This window comes from Prinia subflava, chromosome 2 (genome assembly GCF_021018805.1).
Source record: "Prinia subflava isolate CZ2003 ecotype Zambia chromosome 2, Cam_Psub_1.2, whole genome shotgun sequence".
In the NCBI taxonomy this organism is placed as follows: domain Eukaryota; kingdom Metazoa; phylum Chordata; class Aves; order Passeriformes; family Cisticolidae; genus Prinia; species Prinia subflava.
In genome coordinates, this window is record NC_086248.1 from 6033517 (window position 1) to 6051652 (window position 18136).

General features: G+C 43.4%; 1 protein-coding gene and 1 long non-coding RNA gene across 2 annotated transcripts in view; one reads left to right on the plus strand and one right to left on the minus strand.

Moving 5' to 3' along the window:
• Positions 1-201: 201 nt before the first annotated feature.
• LOC134547667 (uncharacterized) lies at positions 202-3830 on the minus strand. The gene is made up of 3 exons (XR_010079536.1): positions 3783-3830; positions 3308-3598; positions 202-918 (listed from the first exon to the last, which is right to left on the minus strand). It is a non-coding gene; the product is annotated as an uncharacterized LOC134547667 (long non-coding RNA).
• A 2448-nt stretch (positions 3831-6278) lies between these two features.
• Positions 6279-18136, plus strand: part of CD2AP (CD2 associated protein) — a 77982-nt gene continuing 66124 nt past the window's right edge. Inside the window, exon 1 of the mRNA XM_063424099.1 lies at positions 6279-6528. Within this exon, the coding sequence (XP_063280169.1) occupies positions 6525-6528 (4 nt within the window). The 5' untranslated portion in view covers positions 6279-6524. The remainder of the gene's footprint in view (positions 6529-18136) is intronic.

The window sequence follows — 18136 nt, forward strand, 5'->3', positions numbered from 1 at the left end:
GCTCTTTTCGTTCAAGATTCAACAGTTAGAAGTACTGTGTTTCAAACCTGTGCAGGAGTGACATTTCTAATACTTCTTTTGGAATTTTAAAAATATTTAGTACAGGACAGGCTGTCGTCTGCAACAATGTTTACATCAACATGGGGTGCTATTTGAAGGATGTATTTTTATATGTCACAATGATGCCACAGAATTGAAACTTGTCCTGGCTCCCTGTCTTGTTCTCAGCCCAGCAAAATGGAGATTTTGGCATGAGGTGAACTAATGACATGAGGAAAAGGAAAAGTACTCAGTAGTCAAGGCTGGACTGGTTATAGCAAAAAGAATGTGATTGACTGAGGAGGTTGATAATAATGGAGGAAATAGACCAAGAGTGGTTGAAACAAAGGACAGAGGAATTTGTTTCCACTGGCTGATGTTTCTCCACTTTGCCAACCAAGATTTTATCAATAAAAAATGAACCATGTTTGTGGTGTTGCCACAACAGTTTCCAGTTAAAGACAAATCAAATCAGGATAAACTTCCAGCATCCATATAATTTCTCTCATTTCGGTTGGTTGCTTGCTTAATGAGCGAGAATGAAAAATATGGTTGTTTTACAAAGTCATTTGCAGTTATTTTCAGACCAGTTCTTACAGAGTTTTTATAGATCAGCATTGACCCACATTCCATGGTTTGAAAAATATGGCACTAGGACATGATTCTTTCAACAACCTGAAAAACAGCCCCACACATTCCTTGGTATCACTGGTTGTATTCTGGTGATCCTTGCTGTGTCCAGGTGATTAAAATTTTTCACTCTCCTTTAGTGATCATCTGCAAGACAGACTCTGCCCAGTTGCTCTTGGCCTGGCTGGAGGGAGCTGTGCTGTACCCGAAGGGTCCAGCCTGTGACTCCGTGTAGCTGCTAAGATGTCCCTAATGGAAGAACAGGAAAAACAAAGTTTGCTTTGCTTCTTTGAATAATGATAGACTCTGAGAATCATTAAAGTTGGTAAAGACCCCCAAGATCATTGAGTCCCACCTTTGACTGGACACCATCATGTCAACCAAACCAAAGCACTGGGTGCCACATCCAATCTTCCTTGAAGAGTTCCAGGGATGGTGACTCCACAACCTCCCTGGCAGCCCATTGCAGTGCCAGACAACTCTTTCACTGGTGAAATGCTTCCTGATGTCAGTGTGAACATCCCTTGGCTCAGCTGGAGGCCATTTCCTCTTCTGTCCACCACCACTTGGCTCCACTCTCCTGTCAGGAGCTGTGCAGAGCCAGAAGGTTCCCTCAAAACCTCCTTTCCTTCCAGGCTGAGCCCCCCCAGCTCCCTCAGCTGCTCCTCCTCAGACCTGTGCTCCAGACCCTTCCCCAGCTCCGTTCCCTTCTCTGGACACGCTCCATGCAACCATGCTCCACAACGGGTTAAAAAAAATAGATTCAATATTAGTATACAAGCTTATTTTTCCCCTTGGTTGAAAAAATCTGCATTTTGGTGCAATTTTTATTTACAAAAGAAGTGCTCTGAGGTTTTCTATTTTTTTTTTTTTTTTTTTTTTTTTTTTTTTTTTTTTTTTTTTTTTTTTTTAAATAAGAGTCCTCCCTCCTTCTGTGGAATAAACAGATTCACTCTTCACTGATTATGCAGTGAAGGGAAAAGTACTGTGTGTGTTGAATGAATATTTTCCCAGTTTGTATGTTTTCAAATGAAATATATCTGCTGCTGCTTCAAACCAGCAGAGGGAGTTTGCTCATCCATGTACTTTGTAAGCTTCTCAACACAATCCTAGTTTTTCAGTACGGTTGTTACCTGGCAGGAACTGCTGCTGAAAAGAAAAGGTGAAATTTTACCATCCATACTGTTTAACTCCTTAGTGCTAGAAGCTGCCTGCTTCCAGTCAATTTTTATGGCTATCACTGTGCAAGAAGTTGCTGCAATGAAAAATGCATTAGAGAATTAAAAACATGAAAAATCAACTCAGCTGGAATGTTTGGGAACAAACTATTTGGTTAAAGGGGAATGTACAATTATTGAAGTGTATGTGCCACACAAATGTGTATGAAACCACTGTGTGGTAACAGCTGACACACTTTTTTTTTTAAAGTCAGTTCCTTTATTTTTTGCACTCTAGAGTGAAACTTTGAAAGTTCCTGGTTTAGGTTTCTTTATTTGGAAATACTGGAGTAATTTTAACATGACCATAGTGGCAAAAAAAGGTCAAGTGAAATGTTCACTGTAGCAGTACTAGGGAAAGAGTCTCATTATCTCAATTATCTCATTATTACTTTTTTTTTTTTTGTGAGACAAAAGAAATCAGCTCCAGTGGTGACAAATTGTGTCATTCTTATCATGTATTATAAACCTGCATAGCAGGAACTATATAATGATCTCTCTTGTAAAATAAAATTATAGTGGATAGTTATATAGTTATATATAGAGTTATATATATAGTTATATAGTTATATATATAGTTATATATATAGTTAACAGTGGATATTATCTTGATCTGCAAGTATGTCACAACTCTTCCTCTCTCAAAAGCAAGGTAGAAGTTCAGATATTCCATTAAGCTCAATCATAAAACACTTCAAATGTTAATCTTTCATTTTAAAAAGTTTTGTTGAACAAATTTGTGAGATGATTGTGTGATTTTTGGGAACATAATTGGATTTGAAAGTACTCTGAAACAAATATGCACTTTTATGATTCCATAGAGTCAGACTATCAATTCTCTATACCTTGAACTGAAAGAAAGGTCTGAATAAAAAGCAATAGCCAGTGTTCCCTGTATATCCGTCTGAATTTGAGTAAAACTATTTACAAAGGACTGCATAAATACCAATTATTGAATAATATCCAAGGGAAAATGGCTTGTTAAAATTTTCAGCTTTTACTGAAGTGAAAAATGAGGAAGGAACTCATTTTAGGTGATTTAGAGGGCAATTTTTGGTAAATAAGCACTTAGCACATGCCACCAGACACAGAGCATAAAGAAAAGAAATGAATCAGTGTCACGTGATTTAACAGTTGAGTGAAAATAGTCAATAGCCTGGCACAGATGTATTTTCTTTACATGTATTACAATTGCCAGCTCATATGAGAATGCTAAATATGGGTCCCCACGCTGCTCTGAGTCACACATGAGCAGACTCGCACTTTTGAAAACCTCAGTGCCGTGAAGTCTTGTCAGACCCAACAAAGCGTGGGGCAGACACAGCCGCCGGTGCCACACACCCCACGGGCCACAGGCCAGCTCCAGACAGAAAACTGCTCAGGATGCAGGTGATGGATTCAGCAGCATCACAGGCACTCACCCACAGCCCAGCTCCAGACAGAAAACTGCTCAGGCTGCAGGTGATGGATTCAGCAGCATTGCAGGCACTCACCCACAGCCCTGCTTTAGACAGAAAACTGCTCAGGATGCAGGTGATGGATTCAGCAGCATTGCAGGCACTCACCCACAGCACTGCTCCAGATAGAAAACTGCTCAGGCTGCAGGTGATGGATTCAGCAGCATCGCAGGCACTCACCCACAGAGAGAGAGACTTGGGCTCAGCAGCCACAGGGCCTCCCTCAGGAGCCATCCCATTTCTGCCTCACTGGTACTGGAAAGAGGACAGAGGCTGAAGCATGGGACCAGCAGATGCTGGGGCATTATCATCAGAGCAGATGGGCTCAGAATAAAACTCAGGCTTTGTATTTAGGCTGCTAAGAAGCTTTGAGCCAGCCTGGCCAGAGTTATCAAGGCATGCTGAAATAAAACAGAATTTCACAAAGCCAGCCTCTTACCTGTCCAGAGTGTAAGAACCAAGCACCAGAGCTTTGCTCTCCAGCCTGTTCTAGGCTGAAAGGAAGGGCAAAGGCAGCTTTGTGTCAGCATGAGTGAATATGAACTGGAATGAGATTCTGCCAGCTTCCAGCAAGAAGGGCACATGGAGCTCCTTCAATGCTCTGTAAACATGTACACTATGGACATTTTATTTCTCACCCCTTGTTCATGCACACTTAGCTTTGTGGCAGAGTTTAAAAAAGTAAAAACTGCTACATCAGATAAAATGTATAATTCCTCTTATCCTTTATCCTTCTTTTTTCAGCATGAAGCTCTACAAGGGAAATGGAAAAAAGCGATACATTAGACAGATGAGGATAATTCATTCTCATGCAAGTTATTTTCTGAATTTTTATTGGGAGCGACTTCAAACTTTAAAGCTGATGCTTCCTTTCTGTCCTGAACCTCCTCTTCTTGTGAAGTACTTTAAACCTTGGTTGCAGGAAAATTGTAGTTTTATAAAAAATAATTTCTCCTTTTAAGGGTAGCATCACAGGGCCATTTATCAGCAAAACACTGCACCTGCTTCAATGAAATTCTGACTATGACTTTTACATTCCCAATTCTGCAGCTGAAAAAAACGGAAACACTCACCTCAAAGTATGGTGAATCTGATAAAATACCATAATAAAATGTGATATATACTTGTTTATACACTCAGGCCTCATGTTTTGTCTTTAGTGCTCATGATCTGACTCATTTTCCCTTTCTGTGCCATGAGAAAGATGCTAAGCAAAAGCTGACTCCTGGAAATACTTGACATTCTTTTCAGGCTAATTTTGTCCTGAGCTTGGCTGAAACAGCTCATTTGGAACCACTCATAAAAGGATGTCTGCAACAAGGAAGAGGGAATATTTTCATTTCAGAGAGCCCTGCTGGGTTATATTCCCTGATTTTCATCAAAACCAGACTGTGTTTACTTGTCCTTTTGGCCTCAGGGTCAGGGTTTTTCTTTAAATTGCTTCAGTTCTAAGTAGTTGTTTCACTCATTCCTGAGTTTCCCACAAAAACCTAAACAGTGGCAGCCTGATATAGCTTGGAGCACTTTCCTACATGCATCGGATGTAAAAAAACCAAACCCACCCAACAAAAAAGACCCCGACCCTATTAACTCTTCAAAAGCAGTGCACAAGCCCACAAACATATGCACGATGTTATTGACATTGGCCAAGGGGATGGCTAGAATGGAAAAGACCTCTCAATCATCCAGTCCCAACTGTGACCAGGCAGCACCGTGTCAGCTAGACCCCAGCACTAAGTGCCATGTCCAGTCTTTGCTGAACATTCCTCCAGGGATGGTGACTCCACTGTCTCTGAGCTACCCACTCCAGTGTGTAATCACACTTTCTGTGAAAGACTCCAGCCTGAGCACCCTCAGCTCCCTCAGCCTTTCCTCATAAGATCTGTGTCCCGGACCCAGAGGAAGAGGAGGACTTTGCACCGTGAAGCAGGGCAGGGATGTGGGGTGGCCCCAGCAGTGAAGGGAGTGGTGAGGGGGATGGTGCTGTTTATGAGCCCTCGAGGCCAAAAAGGTGAAAGAAATCCTGTGTGCTTTACGAAGAGCATTGCCAGCAAGTCAGAGAGGTGATCCTGCAATTCTGCTCAGCCCTACTGGGGCATATCTGGAGTTTTGTACTCTGTTCTGGGCTTTGTGAGAGACATAGAGCTCCTGAAGTGAGTCCAGTGGAGACTATGGAGATGATGGAGTGGAACATCTTTCTTACAAGGAAAGGCTGAGGGGGCTGCGGCTGTTCAGCCTCGAGAAGAGAAAACTGAGAGGGGCCCTCATCCTGGTCTGTCCCTGTGTGCAGGGAGGCTCAGAGCAGGGCCCAGGGTCTGCTCCATGGGGCTCAGCAATGGCACCAGAGGAACAGGTAGGAACTGATGCCCAGCAAGTTCTACCAGAACATGAGGAAGAACTTCTTTCTGTGCAGTGACCAAGCACTGAACAGATTGCCCAGATAGAGTGTGGAGTCTCACTCAGTGGAGATATTCCAGAATAGCCTGGACACAATCCCATGCCCCGTGCTCTGGGTAATTCTGCTTGCGCAGGGAGGTGGCACCACTGTGGTCCCTTCCGACCTGACCTATTCTGTGATTGCGTGAAGGGGGCTGTGAGGGATGTGAACGGCGTGATGAGGGGAGTGCTGAGGAGGCTGATGAAGGAGCTGTGAGTGGGTTGAGAGGGCTGTGAGGGGCTGTGAGGAGGTTATGAGAGCTGTAAGGAGGCGGATTGGGGAGTGATGAGGGAGCTGTGAGTGGGTTATGAGGAGGGGGTTTGATGAGAACAGTGATGTGAGGAGTGCTGAGGGGCTGACCAGGCGCCCACTGCGGGGTCTGACCGGGGGATGATGAGGGTGGGACGAGAGGGCGGGGCCGGGGGCGAGGCCTCGGTGGTGACGTCACCCCGCCTGGCAACGGCTTGGGGGCGGTGGCGGCGCGCGGCTCTCGCGGGACTTGGCGCCCCCCGCCGTGGGCGGGGCGGAGCCGCCGGTGCCCGAGCTCGGCTGAGGCGGCAGCGGCGGGACGGGACGGGCGAGCGAGCGGCCCCTGTGCCCCGGGCCGCCTCTGCCCCGGGCCGCCCGCGGCTCGGAGCCGCCCCTTCCACGCCCGTAGCGCCGCGGATGGAGCCGCAGTGCCCGGCTTGAGCGCGTCGGCGGGACCCGGAGCCGCTCCGCCGAGCCTGGGCGGGCGGACGCAGCATGGGTGAGCGCGGCGGGGAGGGCGGCGGGACGGGCGGCGGGACCGGCCCCCTCTTCCCGCTCCTTCGGGGGCGCCTTCGCCGCCCTTTGTCTGAGGGGAGGGCGCGGGGCCCGGGGCAGCCCCCGAGGTGCCCGGGGCGGGAGCGGTGCCGGTACCCGGGGCCGGTGGAGGAGCTGCCGGGCGGGCGAGTGAGCAGGTGCTCGGTGAGCGCTCCCTCCTGGCAGAGGCCGGGGCCGCTCCGGCCCGCCCGGCCGGTCCCGGGGGCTACGGAGGGGCCCGGGCTGGGAGGAGGCGCGGAGGGTTCCGTGGGTTTCGGTGAGGAGAGCGAGGTGTACAGCAATGCCCCCGTGCTGCTTGGACGGCGTGGCTTGGTGAAGCATAAAAGTTTTTATGGTTAAATAGAGCCCTTTCGCCTTTTTTTTTTTTTTTTTTCCCCACTCAGCGTCAATTAGTGCTGCGCCTTCGCCCATTTCCTCACCAAGGCGAGAAGCACTCACTGTATTTTAAAGAGAGCGAATGTAGAACCACTGGGAGTATTCCTGTGGTCAGCCTGTGCCAGTTCAGGTTCGCATTGGAAACAGTCGGTTGTGATGGGTCTGGTTTTTAATGTCAGTGTCGGCATAGGGAAGTATGAACGAGTGACTTAGACACCGCTATTGAGAGCCCTCTTTGCTTATAGCAGCTTCCCCTTTATAGAGACTTTGGGCTACGCTGGAGTCCAAAAGGGTGCGAGGATCATTTTGTGTCTGGTACCTGCACCCTGCTCTGCGGTGCTGTGGACTCGAGGGTGTGTGCAGGGGCGCGGGGGCAGTGCCGGTGTGCTTCTGCTGCTGTGTGCAAACATGCTCCGTCAGAACGGCAGTAAAACTTTCGAAGTGAAAAGATACCTGGGCTTTGGAGAGATTTCCTGCCTCCCCGTTGTGTATAAAAATGAAGAAGTGCACGGTGTGCAGATCAAACGTGCAGTTAGTGAAGCGAGACGTGCTCCTCCTGGCTGTTGTTCTGCTTTCAGTGTGTTCATCTCACTGGAAGTTGTCTTATGGGGTCAAAGCACAGTTAAAATGAAATCTGAAAATATAAGATTAAATTAGTGTTTAAAATTCTGGTGGAAACCAAGCATCTCACGTTTTGATGCTTTTTGTGATTATTCAAAATAGGTAAGAGTTGCTCTTCATTTCTTTTTGGGCTGCATTGTTTCATTTGCAATTGAAAAATGTCTGGCCAGGTCATTGTGATGGTAGTTCCTAAAGCATAAAGACTTAGTGTGCTAAATAAACATATTGAACTGAGGCTGTAATGTTGAAATGAGAAATACCTCAGGAGTGACACAGGATAGGTTTGGGTTACTGAAATCCTTAGTATACCCAATTAGTATAGTTAGGAATACTGTATAAGAGCTGAGTCCAGTTCATTATTGTATATGATTATTCTATGACATGGTTTTATGTATTTTTGTCCTTAAGTTTCCATTTCTAAAGGAAATCCTCTTCTGGTGACCTCAGTGAGCATGTTATTACTGTTCTAGATATGACTGAACTGAGTGAGTGCACACACTGTGTGACTATTGCTGTTGTGTGGGTTTTTTATTACCATAACAATTTGTGCGTATGTGCAGTTACAAAGCAGTTCCTGCCAGGATGGTGGCTAAGCTCTAGAAAGGATTGTATAATAATCCCAGAGCCTTTTAAACGGATTTTCTTTGAAGGTGTTGTTCTTTATTCAGATTTCCAAGTATTTCTTTCTTGTGGTCCAAAGGGATGAGGAATGTACAATAAAACATCACTAAAACTAAGAGTGGAAGAAGAAGTAACTGTAGCTTGCTCTGCACTCACTGTAATTAGTAGTTGCCTCACAGTTTACCATGAGAAGTCATTAGTTGATTATTTCTGGCGTCATGGTAGAGCTGGCACTTGATAAGAGATTGTCTTTTATGTCAGCTGCTGGAAGGGGTTTTACATGTAAGAGGTGGCTTAGAGGGGAGTGTTGGGGTATCTTTGACAAACTCAGAGATTTTTGAGATTTATGGAGAAGTAAGAACAGCCAGTATGACTCTGGAGGAACCAAAATGAGAAGGGCAGAAGTACAGAATGCCTTGGAAACAAGTTCTTTCATGTTCTTCTGTAGCTGGAAATTAATGTTTCAAGAGCACGTGTCATTCAGGTGTCTGCAGGATGGCGAGGGGGATGTGATCAGAGGTGAGGCACACAAGACCTCATAAAGTTATTGGTAATGTCCAGTGACACCCTTGAGTCCTGTCATTATAATTCTCTGCCTTCTGCCATAGATTAATCCTATGTGTATGACTCTAGAAACAGCTTGATAGACAGATAAGAGGGAAAAAATGTATTCAGATGTTCTAGATGGAAAAGATTTTATTTGATTGAATTGTCTTCTGCTGTCTTGCGTTGATATTAACTTGGAGAGCTTAGATTCCAGCTGATTGTCATATGGCTTTATAACTAGGAAGAAAGTATTCCAGCAGCAGCTGATAAATTGCCACAGTGGAGCACTGCAATCCACTGAAGGTCTGTCAGTATCTTCTTAGCTATATGCATCCTCTCCATCTTTTTTACTTCCAAAAATTTGTGCAGACTTGATTTGTGATTCCCATGGTTGGTATATTTGAATTTGCTACATGTCGTCTTTAGAAAAAATTGTAATTTTGGAATAGTTTAACATGCTAGATACACTTCTTCATTGCCAACAGAATAAGTATAAATATATTTGGTCTGCAGAGTAAGTTCATGGAACATTAAGCTTGTGTGAAGCCTTTTGCTAACTTCATGTTGGCAACAAAAAACAATCTGGAAGGTTTTTGTAAGCAGACTTAATACTTTTAACGTCTTGTCATGGAGGCAGTGCCAGTTTCAGTATTCCCCAGTACTATTCCAAGAACCTGTTAGAACATTGCTTCAGGATTTGTTCTTCAATTCAAAAACAAACAAAAACTCCTCACAGAACAACCCACCTACCAAAAAACCAAAAATCCACTCCATACACCCCCAAGCAAATGGGATAGGATAGATGGAGAGTCCTGCTGCTGGTATTTTTACCAAGAAATCTGTAAGGTGGGATGTGCAGTTGACACAGTCAGACAATCAGAAGTTGAAGTTGTTAAACCCTTGGTGAGCCTGGTGTTGACCAGCTGTAGTTGTGGTGGTCAGCAATGTGGTTTCTTAGTGCCGTTTTCTTTATTGCAGACAAAACCATAAAGGAGGGTGGTGTAAAATTGACTCTGCAAGTGATGTACCTAAGCTACTGGGAAACCATACTGTGGTAACTGGGAAGGGTTGGTGGATCCTGGCTTTGGGTCAAGACAGCAGAAATCACATCAAAGGGTGCCAGAGATTCTGTCAGCTCAGTTCTTGCTTTTTTTTGTTTTTTTGGGTTTTTTTCCCCAAGAATATAAGAACTGCTGTGCTGAGGGTCCTGACTGCGGAGGCAGGTAGGGAGGAAAGAATATGGAAAGCAGGTTTGTAGTGGAGAGCTTTTTTTCCTTTTTTTTTCCTTTCTGTTAATAAAAACCCCTAGTTTGGCAGTTAGTGATTTATGAACTTTCTCAGAGGTGTTTGTGGTTTCACCAGATCATCTTTTAGAGAGTTCAAGTCTGTGGTTGTCCATCCCTACGGGGCTCAAAAACCCCTGTGGTTTTTGCCAACCACCGCTGTCTGTGACAGTGAGAGTCCCTGTTTAACATATGTGGGAATGCATGGGGGAAATACATCCATTCAGTGTGAGGGTTTTTTGCCCTAAAACTGCTCCTCATTCTGCTGGACTCCTTTGTATTTTTGAGACATGGTGGGTGATTGTTTGGTGGCTTCATACTGAGAAGTCTCCACATTCACTTTTGTCATGTGCCAGTCATTCCACATGCTGATCACCTTTACTGGATAGTTATTTTAGTATTGACCATGTTTTCATCTTACTGAAAAAAGTTTTTCATGTTATTTAAGAGTTAACTTCATGTAGGGATGCAGTTATATTTGCTGTCTTGGTTTCTTTTTGCAGTTTCTTTTTTCTAACAGTTCTGAAGAGCTTTAGTTTCAGCTAGGTGGGGTCTTGCCCTTGAATCATCCTCACCTTCACCAGCTTTCTCCATTGTCTGTCTGTGCTTGTTTTTGTGGTTTTTTGTTGCATTAATGCAGGAAATGTGTGGTCAGGCACACTGTGCTGTGTGGGGCTGAGGTGGCTGCCTGGTGTGTCCTGCTCTGGCTGTCACAGCTCTGCTCTTCCCCTTCATTGTGCTTCTCTGGAGATGCTGTCAGATATGACTGCTGGTCTGGTGGTTCCTTAACCTGGCTTGATAAACATGATTTGTTAGGAAAGAGCAGCAATGAAAATGCTTAAAGTGACTGAAATCATTTTGACAGAAGTTGTGAGTCAATCAGGTGAAATTTGTTGCTAGTGGGTCTGGGGTGTAGCGGTTTCTATCTGCTGTGATTGCTACGTGAGCACTTAAAATGTGTCTCTGGTCCTTGGCAGGGGTTTAACCTTTTTCTTTTGCTCCTTTTAAAGTGTGTATTTGTTTATTTTTTTAAGTGGCATCCTGTATTTTGTAAGGTAGCTAAATTGCATTCAGATTTTTCTTTCCTGACACTTTTCCATGATGTTGCTTTGTTTCTACTCTGAATTGTGAATGTGCTAATGATCTAAAATGTGCCCAATGGCCAGGGGAGGTGATGCCTGAGCCTTTGCTGTCCCTTCCTTTAGATGTGGGGTGGTGAGAAAGAGATTTCCTCAGTGCTGTGGTGGTGGAAGCACAACCCTGCTTGGTCATCCCCCATGGCTGTCCTGGTGCACAGCAGGACTGAAGCACTAAAACTGCCTTTCCAGCTGCTTCTTTTCTGGTGTGAATTCTTGCTATGTTAATAAGTGTCCTTTGACTTTTACCCCAAATTATTCCTTGTTTCCCAGCATAAACTTGATTTCACCAGCTCTGCTATTTACTTTCTCTGACTAATGCCAACAAGAGTTTTTGGGTGGTATTGTGTTTTACTTCACTACTTCTATGCAGAATTGACTTTCCTCATACACAATCAGTATGAAATACTTTTTCAGAGACCTTGAACAAAGAAAACAATGCATTGTAGATATTTTTGAACAAAAAATTAGGTCTTGCCACTGCCAGAGTCCTAAATCAGGCTGAAGAAAAAATCACCGTATGTCTGTCTGCCAAATGAGTTGAATCTTTCCACATTAGGAGTGATGTACACTGTAGAGAGTATAATATGAGGTAATTTAGAATATGAAGTTCACTTTCTTAAAGGAATATTTATTGCCTGTAATATGCTCATGACCTTGACATTGGCTCAGCTCATAAGAGCCAAAGAAAGACCAAGGGTATGAGTTTAGTCCCTGTATGGGTCATTTATTTAAGAGCTGGACTCAGTGATCCTTGTGGGTCCCTTCCAACTCAGAACATTCTGTGAAATCTGTATTAGGCCAGGATTGCTTTCAGCAGAATAAATTAGAATATAATAAAAAATGAAGCGTTTTCCTTTAATTTCAGCAGTACACAGTGCTGATGTGTGATGTTACAGGTGAGGGCTGCAGTTGCTCTCCACTTAGTACTGAAGAGTTTTGTGATTGCAAATTGAGTTTAAATTTGACGTTGTTGTTAAAGAAATCTAAATGAATGTTACTGTGGTCATTGTTTTAACTAGATAAAGTGTTGTTTTAAATTATTTAAATGGCTTAAGATTACACTGTTTCTTACCAGTAAGTAAATCACTGTAAACATACTTTTTGTCATTAGAGGCAAATGGTTTTGGAATTGAGCAGTGCTAAGCAATCTCATTATTTTTGCTTCTGCAGCAACTGTGAATAGATATTTGTGGATGGGAGTTATTAATGATTTTTACTTTAATTTTAAATAAGGCAGTTTTGCTAGAGTTCCTGGAAACTTGCCTGACTTTCTATTTAAAGAAGACTTTTAAGTCATCAGTTTCTGCCTCTGATAAAACTGCTAAGTGGTCAGCCTTTGTCAAATGGTTTTCACTGTGGATGTAGTTTGATCTTTTTCAGCTAGCCCTGAAGTTAAGTCTGAGCCTTTGCTTACCTCTGACTAATAAGCGTTGTCTTCATCCCTTGCTTGTATGAATGAAACAATCTGAAACTTCCCTGCCCTCCTGAGTCAGCTTTCAGACAGGCTGGCTGTCCAAAAGCTGAGGCTGAGCTCACGGCTGCAGGAGGAGCAAGATGCTGCTGACACCGATATCAGCTGCACTTTCACCAGTTGTCAGCTGGGCCTTGATGGAAATCTTTTGTCTTCCAGTTTTGGCTCTTTAGTTGTGGCTTTATTGGTAACATACCGGTATGCCTTCATTCCTCTTAGTGTGGTTTTATTTCCCCAAGTCCTACTGTTTCTTCATTTTTCAGGAAAAATACAAAAGCAAACTTGACACTATGTTTCAGGTTGTTTCTTTTCAATGCATCTTTGGCACTCATGGAGAAGAGTCTCCATCTTTGCTGCTTGAGAAAATAAAACCACTAGTTTCATAAACTGAAGGAGAATCTCATCACTTAACTCTGAACTTGAACTATGAACAGATTTGTTTCAAGGCTGCTTTGCATATAATCTCCCTTGTCCCGAAGTCCCGCTGTGGGGCAGTTCCAGGCTGTGCTTCAGAGATAACTCCAGAGTGCTGCTGGAGGGGCTGAGCTGAGCAGAGCCTGCATCTGCCTTGCCCTGGCTGTGAGCCCTGCTGGGGGCTGCTGAGCTGGCTGAGGGAAACCTCCTGTGCCAGCTCTGCCATCGTGGCAGCAAAAGCTGCATGGCCTCACTCTGCCTGCAGTCCTTACCTCCTGGGCTAGAGAGTGGATGGGACTGAACTTCAGGAGTCAGCGAGTGTACAGTGCTTCTCCTTTTCCATTTGAACCTGCGGTTGCTTTGCACTAGAGCCATGCTAAAATGTCATAAATTTCCTATGAGTGTCTATATTAATTGCTCTCCTTAAGTGTTCAAGATCCACCAAACTTGTTATTTCACAGCCTTCTTTTTCTGCATCTTTAAAGGAGGGTTTTTTTATCCCTCCGAATCCATTTTGAGACAGCCAAATGTTCCTTTTAAACTGTATCTCTAATTTTCATTTTTAAAATTGATTTAATAATACCTTTAAAGAGAAAACAGTTTCTAAACAGCTAAACCTGTTACTGAGATACCTTTTGTATTTCTGTAGATGTTGCTTTTGGTTGTTCTCAATAATGTGTATGTCTTGAGAAGAGGACTGAGCACAATATGTAAAAATATGCATCTGTTCTCCTGTGTCTTGATTTTCTGCAGTTGGGCCGGACTTGCAATCACTTAAATGCTTTTATGGAGTTTGGCTTATTTAGCACTATCATAAACCAGTAAATACAAGATTAAGTAGAATAAGCTTGCCTAAAACTTGAGGTAAATCACATTGCTATTTGCACTCATTTTAACATCTAAATGTTTCTGTCAGAGAAGTTATTAATTGCTAGAACAAAGTGCCAGGAGAATGCTAGATCCATCATTTCTTGGTATGGTCAATCCCTGGATAATGCAGATATCAGTGTGTTCTCTAATCTCCCCTTTTGGCAGGTTTAGTGGTCATGTGTCCACACAATGATCTAGTTAAAGGCAAAGGGTTGAATCCAGCTGGAAGAGAACCAGCTGCCTGATTTGGACACACCCTGGAGCAGCACAACTGCGAGACCAGCACAGGGGAAGAGGGGTGAAATGAGAATGAGTAGGGAGAGACCATGCAGGGTCACTCCTTTAGCCTCAGATTGTTGCAGTCCCTGTAAAACTCTGGTCTCTGTAAGTGACTAAAGCAGTTGTTCCTGAAAAGCAGAGCCTGTCTGTTTCCCTTTCCAAAGAGGTTAAGTGAAGGATATTCTTTTGTTAAAAATATTCTTTTGTTAAGAGATTTTGGTACCAAACTTGACAAAATTAGCAGGATTTACAAGCTGCATGAGTGTCTGCAGGGTGGGCCATGGGCTGTTTGTTTGGAACCTCAGTGTCCCTAACAACACTTCTTGCTGTGTTCAGCAGAGTTGGTGTGGTTCTAAAGCCAGGTGGAATGAGATGCTGTGCTGGGAGGTAGGGGAAGTGCTGAGGTGAGCAAGGCTTATGAAGCCATGAGGATAAAAGCAAATATGTTAATCCCATGCTCTCGTGTTATGGTAGATAAGGAGGCAGGAGATTTTCTTGAAAAGTGCAAACAGCAGAATGTAGCTGTTTAATTAAAGATAAATTACCATGAACTGTGCTGTTTTACTCTTGAAAATCAAATACAGAGCTTCCTTTGCCTGACCTGCAGGTTACTGAAATTACATCTCATCCTTCAGCACAGGGAAGGAGTGTCTGTGAAGTGGAAGATTATCCTAAAAACTGTTCCATTTACACATTCACATTATAAGAAGCCCAAGTATAACAGGGTTTGCTTTTAGAGGCTACCAGTATCTGAATAAGGATGTGGTGCAAGGAAGTGGGGGCATTGGAAACCTTCTCCGTTGACACCCTTTGCAGCTTGAGGAGAGCTTGAAGGCATTTCTTAAATTTTTGTGTGCTATAGGGCTGTATATATAAATTACCAGTCTGGGGTTGTCAAGTAAAAGCACAATTAAGAGTGTATAAAATTGCTTCCTCTTGTTTTCATGTGCTCATCACCTTACTAGATTTTGTGGGAAGAGTTTGCTCTTTCAGTCTTAGTGCTTCATCCTTACTGAGGGAGAACTACAAGGCACATGTAAGGAATGTAGTGTAAATAGCTTCTAGCATGTAGGTTGTAGGAGAAAACCTGCCTTGGTAACAGAAAGCCTCAGGCCGGATGAACAGCAGATGAAATAAAGCTGTTTATGAAACAGGAGATGTGCTGTCAGTAGAATTAGACACAGCCTGCCATCTCTGTGCAGCAAGGAGACTGTACTGATTTTCCATCAACACAGAGTTGCTGGATCCTGCTGTTCACTGCTATATCCTGGTTTTTCAGTTCTGAGCAGCGACTGAAGTGGTAAATCCTGACCCTGGTATTTGAAAAAGCTGAGGTTGTGTTGCTGACTCTTCTCTTGATTTGACGTTTTTTATGTGTATGTAGCTGGGTGCCCAGGATTATGCCTGTAGTTGTGAATATGGGGAACAATCAGGAGTATTTCCTTTGTGTTTCTGAAATCCAAACTACTCCTTCAATGACTGTGTTGAGAGCAGCGGAGCTGAGGGTTTTCTTTCTATGAACTTGCCTCGGGTGCTTTGTCTGCTGATGGCAGCAGCTGCTATCCCTTGCCCCAGACTGCTTTTCATAAACTCCTGTAAGGCCTCTGATCCCCTCTCAAATTCTTCAAATACCAATCGTGGTGTTACTATCAATTAGCTCTGCAAGACACAGCACATGCTGTAGCTGCTTCCAAGCTGCATATTTGGTGATCAGCCAATCATCAGGTTAGAAGGGCAAGTGTTGGGGCAGTCCTGAAGTCTTTTCCTTTGGAAGGACTGAGATTTGAGTGCTTCTTTGCTGACTCTGCAAAAAAACCTAGAAATAAAATATGGACAGTTCTTACTTTAGAGATGCTGCTCTTCTGGCATGTTTCAGCCCAATGGGTGTACAGGAGAAGAATTACTGGGAGTCAGGTAGGAGGAAGGCAGGTAGGGATGCTCACATAACACTGATTTCTTCAAATGCTCAAAATTATGACCAGGTACCTAAAAAAACTCCACCATGAATGGGGTGGGGGATGTTTGATGTGCTGCAGTAGTAATGAACTCCCTCACTCTCTGCCAGGGGGCAAGAGCAGGGTAGCAGCCAGCAGGTGATGAGAAGTGGTTGTTCCCTACTCGCTGGCACTCACAGGACTGTCTCTGAAATGCTGTGTCCAGTTTTGCTCCTCCCTCCCCTCAAATGCAGCAGGAATGTCACTGAACTGGGGAGCTGAGGCTGGTGCATGTGCTGGTGTGCAAGAATTAGGTGTAGCCTGGAGAGGAGAACCTGCTCTCCTTGAAGACACTGAAAAATTGTAAACCAATGCCTTCAAGTCAGGAAAGTGGTAATTCCTACTGAATAGAATGTGGAAAATTATTATGAGAATTCACTGTCAGAAGAGGTGTTGGGGTAGCTGTTTTACCTTCATCCTTTCAAGACTTCTAAAATTTAGCTGGAGAAAACCTTGAGCAACCTGATTTGACTTTGAGATTAACCTTGCTCTGACCAGTTTGGAGTATGTAACCTCCAGCAGTCCTTACAAACCCTATTTTCCTGTGATTGGAAGCATTGCAAACCATGCAGGTTGAAATCATGATCTTAATAAGAATTACTTTAATCCTTCTAAATACATGTGGAAATAGATCTCTGAAGGACTTGGATTTCTCAACTTTTAGAACATAATTGACCTCATGAAACAATTTTGCCTCCTTTAAAACTGTGTGATTGAGATTGTAGGGTACCCTTGAGCGTTTGCTGTTTTGACTGGCTTTTGTAAAAATCCATTTCATAAGGACTTTTTTCTGTGCTTTTCCACCAGAAATTGAGGTTATTGTCTTGACTAAAATGCCCACGCTAAAAAGTAAATGAACTTTGTCACAATCAGTATGCCCTGACAGCATGGAGTCAGATACAAACACTTGTTCCTGTTGTAATTCTAAGCATATTTTGTGGTTTTTGCAAGAGTCCAATCTGGGACCATTCAGACTCTTGCATCATGTCTGTTTTCACAGATGAAGGGAACACTTTGTGCATGCTCTGAATAATGCTTTTAAGTTCCTGTAAATTTATTTCAAAGCCAGATTCTTACCATGTTTGCTCAAGTACTAATTGTCATTCAGAGTTAGAGATGTGCCAAATAGTAGGCTGTCTATCAAAGCATTTCTGCATTTCTTTGGAGCATAAAAGGAGTTTTAATTTAAACCCAAAAGGCTTTCAGAGATTTTCTTGTTTTCATAACTCTTGAATTCATAACCTGAGGCTATGATCATGATGTCCTTTTTGGCTAGAAGAATCCTGAAAAAAAATCTGCAGGAGGAGCTGTAGCTTTTGCAGTAGTGTGGAGTCCTGATAGAAGAAAGGAAACTTCAAATACAATTTTTTATTTTTCTGGAGAATGACTTTATAAAGAGTTCCCAGATAAGCAGCAGAGTCTTCAGCTTCAAACTTGTTTTTGTGAGCTAATTATTTAGTGAAGGCTTTAAGGGAACACCTCTAAATACAGTGTTGACCTCGAGGTACTTTCACTGCTTATTTGGTGCTTTGGATTTGAACTAAATATAAATATAAATGAGGTATGATTCTTGTGTTCTTCACTGCTTTTTGACGTGGCTTTGTTTTAGCAGAATTTGTAATTCAGTGTTTTGTGACTCACCTTGAATGTTTTGCCAAATAGATGTTATAAAATTAACTTAAGGGAAGGAACAGAGGAAGAGGCATAAATCTATATATGGAACAATGTCTGAGTCATGGCTTCAGAAAATGTGGTGTGGTTTTGTTTTTTTTTTTAAGTCCATTCCCCTGTGCCCTCAAAGGTCCCTGGTTTTCTCTGCAATGTGAATTAGTGGCGTTTTTTCCCTTCTGTTCGTGGAGACATTTGCTGCTGTTCCTGCAGGTGTCACCTCTCATTTCCAGGCTGGTTTCGTGCTCTGAGCTCTGCTCAGACTGAGGGA